Below are 14,531 nucleotides of genomic sequence, written 5' to 3' on the forward strand. Positions count from 1 at the left end.
CAATGAAGTACTTTTCAAGAGTAGTCACTGTTGTAATGTTGGAAACATGGCAGCAAATTTTCTTATGCAAGCTCCTACAAACAGCAATGCGTTAATGACCAGATAATCTGTTTTTGTGATGTTGATTGAAGGATAAATATTGGCCAGGGCACCAGTGTTAACTCTTGTGCTCATCTTCAAAATAGTTCTAGGGGAGTTTTTATGTCCACCTGAGAGAGCAGATGCAGCCTCACTTAATAAAAACAGCACCTCTGACAGTACAGTACTGTCTCAGTACTGCACTGAAGTGTCAGCCTAGATTTTTGTGCTCAAGTTTTTGGAGCTGGACTTATAAACACACAACCTTCTGATTCAGAGGCGAGTGTGCTACCAGCTGAGCCATGGCTGACAGGTGCTAACACAGGAAGAAAACATGCTGTTGGCAGAACATATAACCGCAGCTTAGCATATTTCAAGCAAAACAGCAACTTTCAGATTACGCTAATTAAGGAACAGTTTTGTGAAATAACTTACAGAATTAGGTTTTTCAGATCTGAAGAATAATTGAGGGACACCAGCTCCATTGCCTTTTGTAAATTCTCTCGCTGGATTCCTGCCACAGAGTTACAGGCTAAGGCCAAAACCACTTTTCCTAGAGAGATCAGATCGGCTTGCTGGTGCAAGAAAACACAAATTGGGAATTGAAAGTACAACACCATGATAAATATGAAGTTCACTACAAAAACATTGATTTATGTGCCCCATATGTGCTGTTGAAAATAACCTGTTTCGTAATAAACTGCACATGGGTTTTAATCTGCATATCTAAAGTTCAAGTTATTTCTTTACTCGTGGACCAACTGATTAGCCAGCTGCTTCTTCCTGCATTCAAATTTGCTGCTCATAGCAGGTTCTACTTCCTGCTAGGGCTGCCATGAATATGTGGTTGATGTAATGACTCAGGGATGATTCAGTTACTTTTGAATATGGAAAAGATTTACTTGCACATTGCTCATTCTGAACTACTAATGTTGCACCAGCTTGCAGGAATGCAACTCAGGCTTACACTCAAAAGAAATGTCCTCATCATAAAGCAACATTCAGCCAGGGCACTAAACATCATATACTATCAATGGCTGCTTTTCTTTTTTTAAAAATGGTACATATTTTATTGGAATGGGCCACCATTCCTGGACAAAAGCAAAATACTATTGTACTCACCTGATACTGAGGCATCATTCCCAGTGGATTATTTTGACTACTGTCAAACGTTAAGACATCAAAAATTCCAACACAATTGACGCGTAACCTTGCAACAACAACAAAGTGAATTCACAAACATTTTCATAATAAATGCAATTTTGCATGGTTTCAGCCTGATTTTTCAACTTGAACTTAGCAGTTCCGTTTTAACAAGACAGAAACTGAATGGGAACATTTAAGTACCAATTTAAAAGAATTTCAAAACACTGCAGAGGGCAAAATTTTGCTGATTTAAATAATGAAGATACTTAAGAATGAATTGCTGTCAGTTAAATCACTGAAAGTTAAAATTTGGTATATGGTTCAAGATAAAAATGTGCAAAAATCTGAAGAGAATAGGAAGAAAACAATTAAAATTTGTACAACGCAATCAAAGACAAAAATGGCAATGAAATCGAGATGGTTTTACAGAAGATGGAAAGACAGACCAGGGGTTAAATGTTGATATCAAAGCGTCTCTTAAACAGTTCAAATGAATGAAAAAGCCAAAGTTTCTTGGGATTTTCTATGAAGGTGACTTTTTAAAAAAAGTTTAATAATGATGCTGTCCTGCAAATATCTTCTTAAAACTAATACAAAACCAAAGAACAGACTAACAGAATTGATAGCTTATGGAATCCCTCACAATTTTGAGTTTCATTTAATAAATCAAACCATAAGTCCAGTTTAAACTTAGAAAAAATACAAAAGGAATTCTATGTTGTACTATTACTGGATTCGTTTTCCAAATATTCATAAATGTACACAAATGGAGTACAATTAGAATAATTTGCAGGTCAATAAACAAATATTTGTTGGATAATGCAGCAAATATGAACATTTGAAAATGTATGCAAAATTATAAACAAAAAAATGGTTTATTATGAAGGATCTCATTTCAGAGTTTTACCTGGTTTTACCAGTTATAAGAATTTTGGTTGGATCCATGACACGACAGGCCAGTCCTGCTGTATGAATGGTCCGTAGTGCTGAGCTCAGTTGGACGATGTAGGCCCAAATAAGTGATTCTGGCAGCAATCCTGCATGTTGGCGAGGGAGAGGTCCATCATGTTGGCCTAGAATAAACAATGAGTACCCTTTGGTATTTTAGCAATTTAATTTATGGTGCCAGCAGGGGTAAAATTTAAAAAAAAAACAGTAATACACCATGAATGTAAGAAACTGGAGAAAAGCTTTTGGTCAAGATTTTTATGCAGAGAGCCAAGGGATAGCAGGTCTTTAAAAAATCTTGAACTTCTGGATGGATAGCCACTTTCGAGGTTTTCCTCAACTAGTTCAAAATGAGATGATTGTCCATGAATGAGGAACAATGCAGGCTTTTACATTCAATAAGAAGGTTAACTGAGTGGAATATATCCCTACATAAATCCTTAGAAATTGAATGCATCTTTACCTGGTAAGAGGCATTATCATTTTATTAAATTAGATACTTGAAGCAATTTAGGATGCCCTTAGGCCGCGTAAAGCAAATACTTTCTTTGTGACCTATCATTAAAGCATATAATTTTGAGATATCCTGCACTCCAGAGAAGTTGCCTTCATTTATCTAACTATTGGTGCTTTGAATCTGAAATAAAAACAAAGTGCTGGAAAAGCTCAGCAGGTCTGGCAGCATCTGTGGATTAGTGCTTAGAATCTGCCTGGAGGTTAACTCAGAGGTGCTTGAATACCAGTTCAGAAACCTCTGGATTAACCCAACAGGCCGATACGAAGTTCCAACTGCTACATAAATGGAATTCTGATGCATGCACACATCCTGAGACATAAATCATTATTACAGTGCCAGCTGCAAACAGAAACCTAAAAGGATGAGCAACAAAAACAGAGCAAAAGTAGCACTCTGTTAATGGTGAAGTACCATAATATTTAAGTAGAATAAAGAACATTACTACGCAGAAGGACAATCAATACTTATGCTTTTTTTGCATTTCCTTTTCAGGTGGTGATTGGTTGTTGGGGGGGGGGGGGGGGGGAAGAGCTGGGGGTGGCAGGTGACGTGGGGTGTGGTTAAGGCAGCCACAATGTTAGCTTTGTGCAGGTGCTCTAAATGAGAATCAGCTTGAAGCTGAAGCAATGTATTGGTCATCTGTTAAACTAGGAGAAAATTTGCTACCACATCCCTGATAAATGAAATGCATGGACAAGGACAGCAGATGGCTTGGTAAGATAAGACACGTTTACTGCCCACAGCGTCTGACCCAAGGAACATGTGACTTAACCACTTAACCACGAGTCCTAACTCTCAACTGTCAACTACATCATTTTGGTAGCACAGAGTAACGGGTAACATGGAACTAAATTTATCTGGCAGGTTTAATTCCCTGTTTGTAGTTTTGTTTCTATTTCCTTGCAGCTCACCCACATTTCTTTCTTGCAGTGAACTACCGCAGGACTTTGCACAAAGGTTGGAAGTTTCTTGGTTAAATAACCTCCCTAGACTCATGATACTTCAGATACAGTAGATTCTACACACTTCTATAATCCTTCTTACAATGATTCTCAGCTTATTTAAAGATACACATAAAACCCAATACAAGTATAAAAACCTCTATAAATCCATGTTTCTAAATACTGACACTGAGGCTTGGCAAAACTTTTTCTTGATAAACCAGTTCTTCATTAATGTGGAAACCAATTACCAAACTTAAGAACTTCCAAATTAAATCCCTAAGAAATCCACAAATAGTTTTTCTTTGGCTGTGTATGGAATACACATTCCCTCCCCCACCCATTTCCTTCGGACATACTTCACTTACCTAAACCAAGAAGCTTAACCGCAGGCTAAGACAAGGTGCTGCCAGAGTTAGCCGGATAAAACAATGCAACTAACCACATAGCAAGCTTTTCAATGCTTCTCCAGATAGATTAGATTAGAGATACAGCACTGAAACAGGCCCTTCGGCCCACCGAGTCTGTGCCGAACATCAACCACCCATTTATACTAATCCTACACTAATCCCATATTCCTACCAAACATCCCCACCTGTCCCTATATTTCCCTACCACCTACCTATACTAGTGACAATTTATAATGGCCAATTTACCTATCAACCTGCAAGTCTTTTGGCTTGTGGGAGGAAACCGGAGCACCCGGAGGAAACCCACGCAGACACAGGGAGAACTTGCAAACTCCACACAGGCAGTACCCGGAATCGAACCCGGGTCCCTGGAGCTGTGAGGCTGCGGTGCTAACCACTGCGCCACTGTGCCGCCCTGATAGGTTATTCATTTTTGATAGGAAAGTATTGAAAGCTAAGTATTTTACCACAAAGTTTTCATACAATAATTACTACATCGGCCAAGAGGCATTTTAATTTAAAATGTATTTCTGCTTACCCCATTTCCTTTTAGTGAAATACGCGCCAGCACTGGGGTCATTGAAGTGCCTGTTCATCATTGTCTCTGCTCCAGCATGGAAGTCATAAGCAAATACAAGTGCTGTAGACAAAGCAACCAATAAAAGCTACATAAAATTTGAACTTGTAGTTCATTACAGCTCTCATGAGGAAAAACTCCTAACCTTCAAACGCTTGCTTCTCTTTAACTCAGAGACCATATTTGGTGGGAAACACAACATAGAAATTAGATAACAAGAAGCCTCAGAAACAAAAGAGATCCTACATGCTTAATTGATTTGCTACACAAACATTTATTTTCAAGGCAGATTGTACATTATGGTAAATGTAAAGACTTGGAAAAAGAGTTTTTTTTTCTCTTAACGATGGAAAATACTCCCAATATGTCAGCTCACAAAAAAATAAACATAGTATTTAGGCTGCCATCTTTAAAAATTACAAATCGGCACTTAGGAAAACAAAACTCACTTGACTTTTGTGAAAATCTGACCATGAACTAAACTACTCAAATATCAACATGATTTATCACATCAATAAACCTTATCCTCACTAAGATTAGTAGTTTTATTAAAACATTTAACATTTTTAATGTCTTATTTAGATAAGCACATTCTTGAAATATGTAACCACCATTCATGAAAACAAACATGATGTGAGACTCAAATGTTCAGATGATTCCCTCCCCCCACCACACCCCCAGAGTTGTGGATCTGTGAAACAGATGTCCAGCAGAAGCAGTTGACACTGTGTTGATTAACTCCTTTCAAAAGGAGCTAGATAACCGACTGGTGATTATACATTCAGGTCTAGGCTGTGATGGTCAAGTACATTAGGGCACAATGGTTTGTATGCTGTCAGAATCTTTGTTAGGGGAGCAGGGGCTGTTTTTGAAGGATAGAGGCCATGGTCAAATAGTGGTGACGGATTAATATTCTGGAAGTTTGTTCCATTAACCTTGCAAATCCAAAAACATTTATACAGCAGCTTCCAAAAGATTATTATTGTGGATTATACATGGGTCTATGGAAACAGCACGCTGATGGGCTGAATCATCTGTTTTCTTTTATCCTTATGTTATTGGGGTTTCAAAGAATGAGGAAAACCATGCCCAATGTAGGAAATCTAAAATGTATTTTTCTTTTCAACCTTCACAAAGATTATCCAAAGTTATAAAACTTGCTGACGTAGAAACCATTAAACTGCTATTAGGGCCAGCCTGGAACACAACAGCACCAAAATGCTTGTCATCTTTAACTCTTCGATCAAATAAATGTTTCTTTCTTTCTCTTAAATCAGGACAATAATGCTTTGTAGGAGTAGGCAAGTTACTCCATTTGACTGTCATGTAGACTGTTTTGAAAAACCCTATGTAAACTACGATCTAATTCACTACTAAGGTTTTGTGATATTTTAAAATTTAAGAAGTCTGTAGTGACAGAAAGAACTTGCATTATAATACCCTAGATAAATTATACTCAAATTTTAGATAATAATAATGGATGTGGTCTTTAAGTTCCAACAAGAAGAGAACATTAAGTTCATGAATTCTGCAGGCTCAAGTTGAAGCAAAAAGTGCAAATCTTTAAAGTTAAAAGTTGGAAGCAATAAACTGGCAGCTCAAATGAATAAACAGCATATTTGCAGAAGTTAATCCCCACGAGAAAGTTACTTTAACAAAATAATTTTCCCACCAAAGAGAATATTAAGCATAACTACTAGAAAATGTTCAACTGTCAGGCACTTTTCATGAGGTTCAATGCAACTAGTGTAAAAGAAATTCTCACCAGGGGTCCAAAGACAGAACTTATGTGAGCAACAAATATATGTTAGACCAGTTTGAACCTTGTACCCTAATAGGCTGCAGTCAAGATCCAAATAGCAACATACATGGCTTTTTCTGCTAGAATTATGGCTTTTAAGGTGAAAGCTCCTCTAGATGCTACCAAGACACCAGTCAGTGAAGTAAGAAAAGCTTATTTGGTGATTTGTCCTCTCAACAGCTAAACCGGCAAAGGCTATAAGGAGCATGTTTTCAGTTATCCTCAAAGATGCAACAGGCAATTGTTCGATGTTCAGAGCAAGAAAAGTCCAAGTACCATGTTTTCATCAAACAGTAAAGGATTGCTATACACAACCACCATTCATGATTTCAGCTGTAAAAAGAATCTCAAGGTGAAAAAACTTCCTGTTCCAGGAGACTGATGAGCCATAAACACTAGGTGACTAATGGTCTTGAATCAAAATAAAATTTGCCTGCCAAGATCTACTTGCAATTTCTTGATCTGGAATGTTGCATAAAATTTATTACTAGGCAACCTCATCCGTTGATGTTCCAAGACATTGTACGATGTCGTGATTCCCAACCCGCATGTTTATGTACCAAACTACAACCTGCTGCATATTTGTTGCCTGAAGAACTGTAGAGTGGAAGAGTTTATTTACTTGTTAAAGGCTTGTAGTTGCTTGAATATGAACACCTCTTGATCTTTGATCCCATGAGACAAGCAAGACAAAGTGCAGTGCCTGAAGTCTCAGTCTGATCCATACATTTGGCATCTGATTTACAGACACTTGGTTTTCCAAAGTCTGGGTGAGTAGCCCAGTGGAGGATGGTTTCCTTTGGCATAAAGTGTTTTATCAACAGCGTTTTGTTCTTTGGATGAAAATTTGTTTTTGCTTTCCCAGAACATACATTTCCTTAGGCCTGGAGAACTTAGGATGTTTACAAATTTGCTCTTTGGGTGTGGCATTCCTATTGGCCCTGAGAAGGTAGTGGGGCCCTGCTCCATGAACATCTACAGTCTTTGTTGTGATGGTGCTCCCACAATGGTGTTAGAGAGGGAAGTTGAGTATATTGATTCAGCAACAAAAAAGGAACTGATATATGTCCAAGTTATGATGGTGGAGAACTTGGAGATAAAGAAGAGTACATACGGTGGCTTCCACCTCAGGATGTCCAAAAGCGCTTTATAGCAAATGAAGTACTTTTGAAGTTTAGTTGTTGTAATTCAGGAAATGCAGTAGCCAATTTGCATACAAGGTCCCACAAACAGCAACGAGATAATGACCAGATAATTTGTTTTAGTGATGTTTGCTGGGGGTTAAATATTGGCCAGGACACAGAGGAGAACTTCACTGCTCTTCTTCAAAAGAGTGCCATGGGATCCTTCACATCCACCTGAGAAAGACGGCACCTCTGACAGTGCTGCACTCAAGCGTGAGCCTAAATTATATGCTCAAGATTCTGGAATGGGACGTGAAAGCACAACCTTCCGACTAAGAGGCAAGAATGCTAACAAAGAGCCAAGTCTGACCGATCCCCACAAAATTGCTACTCTTGTTCTTGATGTGGAGGTTTCAGGGAAGCGAGATGCTGTTGAAATTACTGACTTGTCGTAGTTCATCATTTAGACTAAATACTACAGGCACAGTGTCTGTGGTTGAGGGAGTGGATATTAAATCTAATGGCAGGGTCACCAGTGAACTGCTCTGTCCTGGATACTATTAAGCTTCAAATGTTATGACACCACATGTCCAGGCTCAACACACAAGTTTCTAACACACCAAAGTGCTGATTTATACAGGATATTTTTACTAAGTAGGTTGCTACCTTCATTTGCAGGTCATCTTGGTTAGACTGTATTCCAATTACCCAAATCAAAAGCCATCTTCTCAGGTTATGAGGGATGTCAGCAATAGGTTAGTTAAAACCAGTTTCTGCAATACTTAAGGAAACTTTATAAAGTTAGGACAAGTGGAATCACACCAAACTAAGGTTCTTCCAAGGTGATGATAGATTGACAAATTCACAAAATCCAGGGCCTAATAATTGTTTAGGGCAGAACTCATGGGTACATGTTGACTAAATTTGGAGGCCATGAGAGTATATCATGAAAATGAATAACTAAAACATTTACTCTAGTGTTGAACTGAAGCAGTTCAGCATGAGGTTGAGTACTCTTGCAATTTGCATTGTATAAGATCATTAGTGGCCTAACGAATAAGTTCCATTAAGTGCAATCAATTATTTTCTGACATGGAGCTGATATTATGCTTCTTGGAAAAACTGCAACAGGATGCTTGCTTATTTGCAGTATTACGACCTTAGTGAGACTGTTAACGTTAAAAATACAAGATTTAAAACCCCCAATGTAAAGAATTACATGACAAGATTTTACATTTTAGACTATTATAACTAAACTAAAAGAAATCCCCATTAACTAAATAGTACTTTGTAAGTAGCTGATACCTTTCTTTGTAATTTTGGGTATTTTCTTTACTTATTAAAACACTTGAAAACCTCACACCACACTTATAGGTTACACAAGTCCTCTTTGATGGTGAATGTTTTGCAGCAAACTCCTCCCAACTGTAATGGGTTGACTCTCCCAGACCTTTTCAAAATTAATGTCCTCTTCGCTCACTTCTCCGAGCACATCCAACCTTGGCGTCAGTGAATAAGGTGATTTCCTGGTGATCCCGTTGGTCTTTTCCTTCTCCGCAAGCTTCTACTCTCAAAACAGGTTGAAGTCTTCGCAGCCTTTTGCTGTATCAGACTTCCGAATGCAAGTGCTGACTCTCTCTCTCTCTCTCTCGAGGCTGCCACCACTAGTTGTCTTCCTTTCCTTGAGCCTGCTCTGAGGCTGCTACACTGGTCTTTTGTACAACCTGTCTGCTTTCAGAAAATCTGGTAAGTTTATCTGGAATCAAACGTCAATAGCTTATTGTCCTTTCTCAATATGCAAAGTCCAGTTCCGCAGAACCACCTGGGCCTTCCATTGTTCCCAGGTGTTAACAGCTGCCTGGTACATTCGCATCCTCAGAATCACTGATTCCTTGCTTACGATCTGAAAGTCTGGGAGGGTGAAACCCATTGTTCTTCAGGCGATCCCCCTGCAGTCTCTGTTTTTCAAAAAGTCTTTATCTGTGGTCTCTATTATCTTGGTAACCAAGATTTCTGGCTTGCCCTTGAGCAGAGGGGATGTGAGGTCATCTAACTTCTTGGACTCCATCTTAAACTTTTAAAATTACTGTTTTTAAAACATAACCACGTTACAAAGGCCAGCGTTCATAACAGCAGAATTAAAAGAGTTTTTCTTGTTCAGGATTTTCTTCCTGTGAATCAAATACTTCAAATGAGCCCTACTGTAGGCTTTCAAACAGAGTTCAAAATATTGAAAATTATGCCAGTAAGCAAGGTAATGATCATGGGGTCTCGTCAAGGGAAACAGAACTATTTTAGCAAATATTGAAGCTGGATGTTGTCACTGACGACTATGATTTGACTTTAAGATCTAATGTTGAAGATCTAAGAGTTGATTTCATTTTTGAAATGTAAAAACATCTCACTGAAGTTATGATGAAGATCTGTAAATTGAATCTTCAAAATAAAAAAAACTACAAATCCCAACAAACTATTTTTAACTGTCATGTGACAATAGGTATAACAACAGTTGAAACTGCAGCTTACAATGAGGATAAAAAATGGAGCAGACAAGATCACCAAGCCAAGATGAATTCCATAGTACCAAACCTTTAAACTGCATTCCAAGTGTAGGCTCTCATTTAACAGAGTATTCATTAGTATGTGGAGATCACAGAAATGAAATAGTAATATACTTTGGAGTCTATATTCATTGTACTATTGTGAGAATACTAATATAGGATGCTTACTGGAAAGTCACATTGTAATTGTGGAGAAAAGTTTATCAAATTTTTTACTTAAGGTATGATATCGCTGTGCTTTTATCATTATGCAAGAGGGAAGGAAGATGTGAGCCACACACTGCAAACTTCATAAACCCTTGGCTTTTGATTAATTTACAAAAGGTGAAAACATAAAAATGACAACACTGTAGACATTCTGGTTCTTCAAATGCGATTCTTCCAAAAAATCATACAGAGAATGCTTAGCACAATGACTTTTAAGGAAGACTTATGTGCATGTATGTTCCTGTGCATTGAATGTACAAATATATGCAGAAACAATTAATTCACTAGTAATCATTATTTATAGAAAAGTTAAGTGGGGTGAAACAGAGGGCTGGATTTTGTTCCTAGCCTGACGTCAGATTCTGTGCCAGGGGTGGGCGGGGGAGAGCATAAAATCAGAGCGGCAGTGGCTGCCACGGAACCCGATGTTGAGATTGCCGGGCCTTATCTTCCTGGCGGCGGGGATGCTCCGCGGCGACTCCTCCGCCACTCTGCGATGGGATCCAAGCTAGCATATTTAAACCACATAGTTGCATGAATTAAAATCTAAACTGAGTGATCTTATCTTCAGCTCCCAATCCTCAGCACTCACGCGCCTGCACTTTCCCAGGCAGGGAAAGCTAGTGCCGCGAAGGTGGGGGAGGGGTGCACCGTGCACTCGGATGGATGGGGGTGGGGGGGAAGGGGTGAACTAGGCACTCGGGTGGGGGTGGGGGGGGGGTGTGGGAAGGGGTGAACTCTGCACTTTGATGGGAGGTGGGGAGGGGTGAACTGTGCACTCTGATAGGTACGGGCAGGGGGGAAGGGGTGAACTCTGTGCTATGGTGTACTGTTTGCAGGGATGGCAGCCTTTTAAAAATGGTGCCAGGCCCTGCTCCTCAAAACAGGTGACGCCATGAACAGCGTTGCCGAGGCCACTGTGAATATGTAAAATGGCCAGCCGCCGCGTAATTGCATCATCGTGAGTACCGTGGGGCACTTCTGCCATGTTCTACGCCCTTTGCTGCTCCCGGCGGCGGGAATACAAATGCAGCTCAGCGTGTGCGATTTTAAGCCTTCTTAGACCAAAATATAACTAAGTGAGGCTCAGGTAACATGCTATCACTTCATTACCAATGTCAAGTAATGAGAGCAACCACAAAGCACTAACATGTTATTTAGCCATTTTAAGAATGAGTGTTGGAAGAGGAGAAATAAACAACATCGACCTCAGTCATGACCTATATATTACCGTCCTTGCAAATCACATTTTGAAAAGAATCATGAGGAAAATTAGAGCTTTTCCCAATTTAGCATAGTAGCCAGCATAATTAAATTTGAATACTCTGAAACTGACGGTTCAGTTCCTTCAGAATGTCAAGCTCAGTAGCTCTTCCCTGCTCATTTCTTCATCATTCGTAACCTCCTCTAGTTCTTTCCTCTCGATGTACCAGTGTACATCTATAATCCTCCACCCTTTGAGTTTGCCAAATCACATAACTCCTGCGGCTGAGTAGGTGGTGGCCCTTCTTTCAGCTAAAGGACAGCCACTATATTTTGTCAGTAAATATATGATGTAGTTTGCCCTGCTCTTTTGGCTTACCTGCACAAAGGTTATGTTGCACATGTACACTACGGAAATTACAGATGCTACTCAGAACTCAAAACTAGTAATATCAACTTGACTCATTGGAAAAATTGCCCCAAAATACATTTGTTTCACCAAGTAATAACTGCTAAGACCTGCAAGAATCTTCTGTTACAAAGCGTACACTCTACTGCTTATGTTGGTTGGTACAGGAAAAACTACTCACAGTGTTCTCCAAATGCTTTGGTGGTGAATACTTCTCTAAGTGTTACTGTATTTGAATGTTGGATCTTCTTCCACATGTCCACTAAGACCATACATTTTGTGTTGACAAGGCGAAAGCCTGGAAAGTACCCAAAGTACTGGGTTAAAACTGTGCCCTTTTACCTCTGGGATCTGGTCCAGTATTTCAGTTGATTGTAAGGGTTCAAGTGACATTTGAACAGTTTGAACTTACTTCTTGGTGTGTCGGAGTGTTGCTCAGACTATTGGGATGCTTATGGTCAATGAAAAAAAGCACACTATTGTACTAAAGAATGGGCTTCCAAGGCCATAGCATTGTATTAAAGTTTCTAAGTTGTATTTACCTGACCAGAGAATATAAAATGATGACATTGGGTTCCCAAAGTTAAAAATGATCCACTCCACATTACCTGTATCTCTGGCCTCAAGCATAAAAACATGATTCGGAATTTATTTTCTACAATACATAATTACTCAAGGCAACCTTAACAGAACACTGGCAAGCAGCTAATATAGGATGAATGCATTTTGAATTTCCTTACCATGTATCCTGCGAAGGCAGTATGGGAGGTCATCTTTACTATTGATAGCTTTATAACAGGATGTAAGGAAACCAAAATTACTTGTTTTTTGTAGCCGATTAGCTGGTGGAGGCTCCAAAGGAAAAAGACTGTGGTAGTTGTCTACCTCTGTTGGAAACCCTATAGCAGACAATCCATGCATTATAATAACCAGAAAACAAGACATTTGTCCATACAAAATATACTAAAATGCAATAAATGCTTTTCCCCTTTCCCATTTAAGTATACTAATCACATATTTTAAGATTCTTTGCACATCCATTTCAGAAAATGTTACATTATTGTAATCTAGAATGACTAACAATCACTGCTTAGATAAAACTGTACTCCTCCAAAGGCTCAGATAGTTATCTCAGTGAGTAGCTGAGTCTTATAGACCAGGAAGGTCCCAGATTAGATTCCTGAGCCGTACTGAATTGGCTAATCCCTGCTAGATAACAATTGGGTACAAATGAGTTTGAGATCCCTGGGTGTAGGAGGAACAAAACCCTGGTCAAAAAGGGGGTAAATAAACAGCTGCTGCTCCCACTCCTAGATGCCAGCTAGTGACCCCTGTTGGAACAATGTGTGCACCAAGGTTAAGAATGAATCAGACTTGAGCTTTAGACTCACACAGGAAGAATGGTTGCTTAGATGAGGTACCAAGGAATACCCAGTATCCATGGAACAGCACCTCAGCAAAGAATCAACATCTTCAGAAGCATGAGAGGTTGAACATGGTCAGAAAAAAGGGGGTAAAACAAGTAAAATGGATTACATAGCTCAATAAATGAAAGGAATGTTGTACATCTCAGTAGAAAATAAATTAAATGCCCAATTTAACAATGAATCTTGTGAAAATAATCAACTTTACAGAGTTAGTAACACAAGAAATAGAAACATTTACAAATATATATATATATATATATACTTACATACAAACACATATAAAGCAAATCAGCTGAATGCTTATTGTACTCAGTTTCAATAATTGTTATGAGATAATTCCGTCTTTTCAAAGCTGATTTATATGAATAAGTTACAAAAAGCTACTAGGCCAAATAAACGTGGAAATGTACCCAAGTATTCCACTTTAGTACAATATTGAGCAACTTCTTTTGCGTGTAAACATACAAAAAAAAAATCAGTAGTTGTACTGTACTGGATTCCACAGTCTGAGAAAAATGGCCACTAGTTTGAGATTGTGCTAGACAGCAAAGAAAACCACCAGCTCAGATGAACCTCAGTGGTCTGTGGTGCTGGCATCTAGCTGTCTAGCAACAAAGTGGGGCAATTCTCCTTTCGGGCAGTACTGTTCAGTATACCTTTAATACAGACATATGGGGTTACAGTAATATAGTGGTCATGTTACTGGTCTAGAAATCCAGAGGGCTGGAGTAATGATCTGGACATAAGTTCAAATCTCATCACAGCAGCTACAGAGTTTAAATTCAGTTAATTAAATAAATCTGCAATAAAATTCTCATATCAATAATCATGACCATAAACCTAACAGATTGTTGTAAAAATCCATCTGGTTCATTCATCTTCTTTACGGAAGAAAATCTGCCATCCTCACCTGGTGTAGCCTATATGCAACTCCAGACCCACAGCAATGTGGCTGCCCTTTGAAATGGCTTAGGGAATGACTCAGTTGTACCAAACCGCTATGGAAAACTATAATATCAGATGGACCACCTGGCATCAACCCAGGCACTGGATTTGGACACGACTAAGGCACAACCAGACCGGTCAACCCTGCAAATCCCTCCTCACTAACATCTGAGGACTGCCGAAATTAGGAGAGCTGTCCCACAGATGAATCAAGCAACAGCCTGACACAGTCATACT

General features: G+C 39.0%; 1 protein-coding gene across 2 annotated transcripts in view; it reads right to left on the bottom strand.

Moving 5' to 3' along the window:
- Positions 1 to 14,531, bottom strand: part of pan3 (poly(A) specific ribonuclease subunit PAN3) — a 213,166-nt gene that overhangs the window by 45,698 nt on the left and 152,937 nt on the right. Inside the window, exons 9-14 of one of the 2 annotated variants that reach the window (XM_068033548.1) lie at positions 12,663 to 12,821; positions 12,104 to 12,220; positions 4,579 to 4,680; positions 2,132 to 2,297; positions 1,201 to 1,288; positions 514 to 653 (exon numbers count right to left, since the gene is read on the bottom strand). In XM_068033548.1, coding sequence (XP_067889649.1) covers positions 514 to 653; positions 1,201 to 1,288; positions 2,132 to 2,297; positions 4,579 to 4,680; positions 12,104 to 12,220; positions 12,663 to 12,821 — 772 coding nt within the window. The remainder of the gene's footprint in view (positions 1 to 513; positions 654 to 1,200; positions 1,289 to 2,131; positions 2,298 to 4,578; positions 4,681 to 12,103; positions 12,221 to 12,662; positions 12,822 to 14,531) is intronic. The other variant, XM_068033549.1, reaches the window with a different exon arrangement.

This window comes from Heterodontus francisci, chromosome 6 (genome assembly GCF_036365525.1).
Source record: "Heterodontus francisci isolate sHetFra1 chromosome 6, sHetFra1.hap1, whole genome shotgun sequence".
In the NCBI taxonomy this organism is placed as follows: Eukaryota; Metazoa; Chordata; class Chondrichthyes; order Heterodontiformes; family Heterodontidae; genus Heterodontus; species Heterodontus francisci.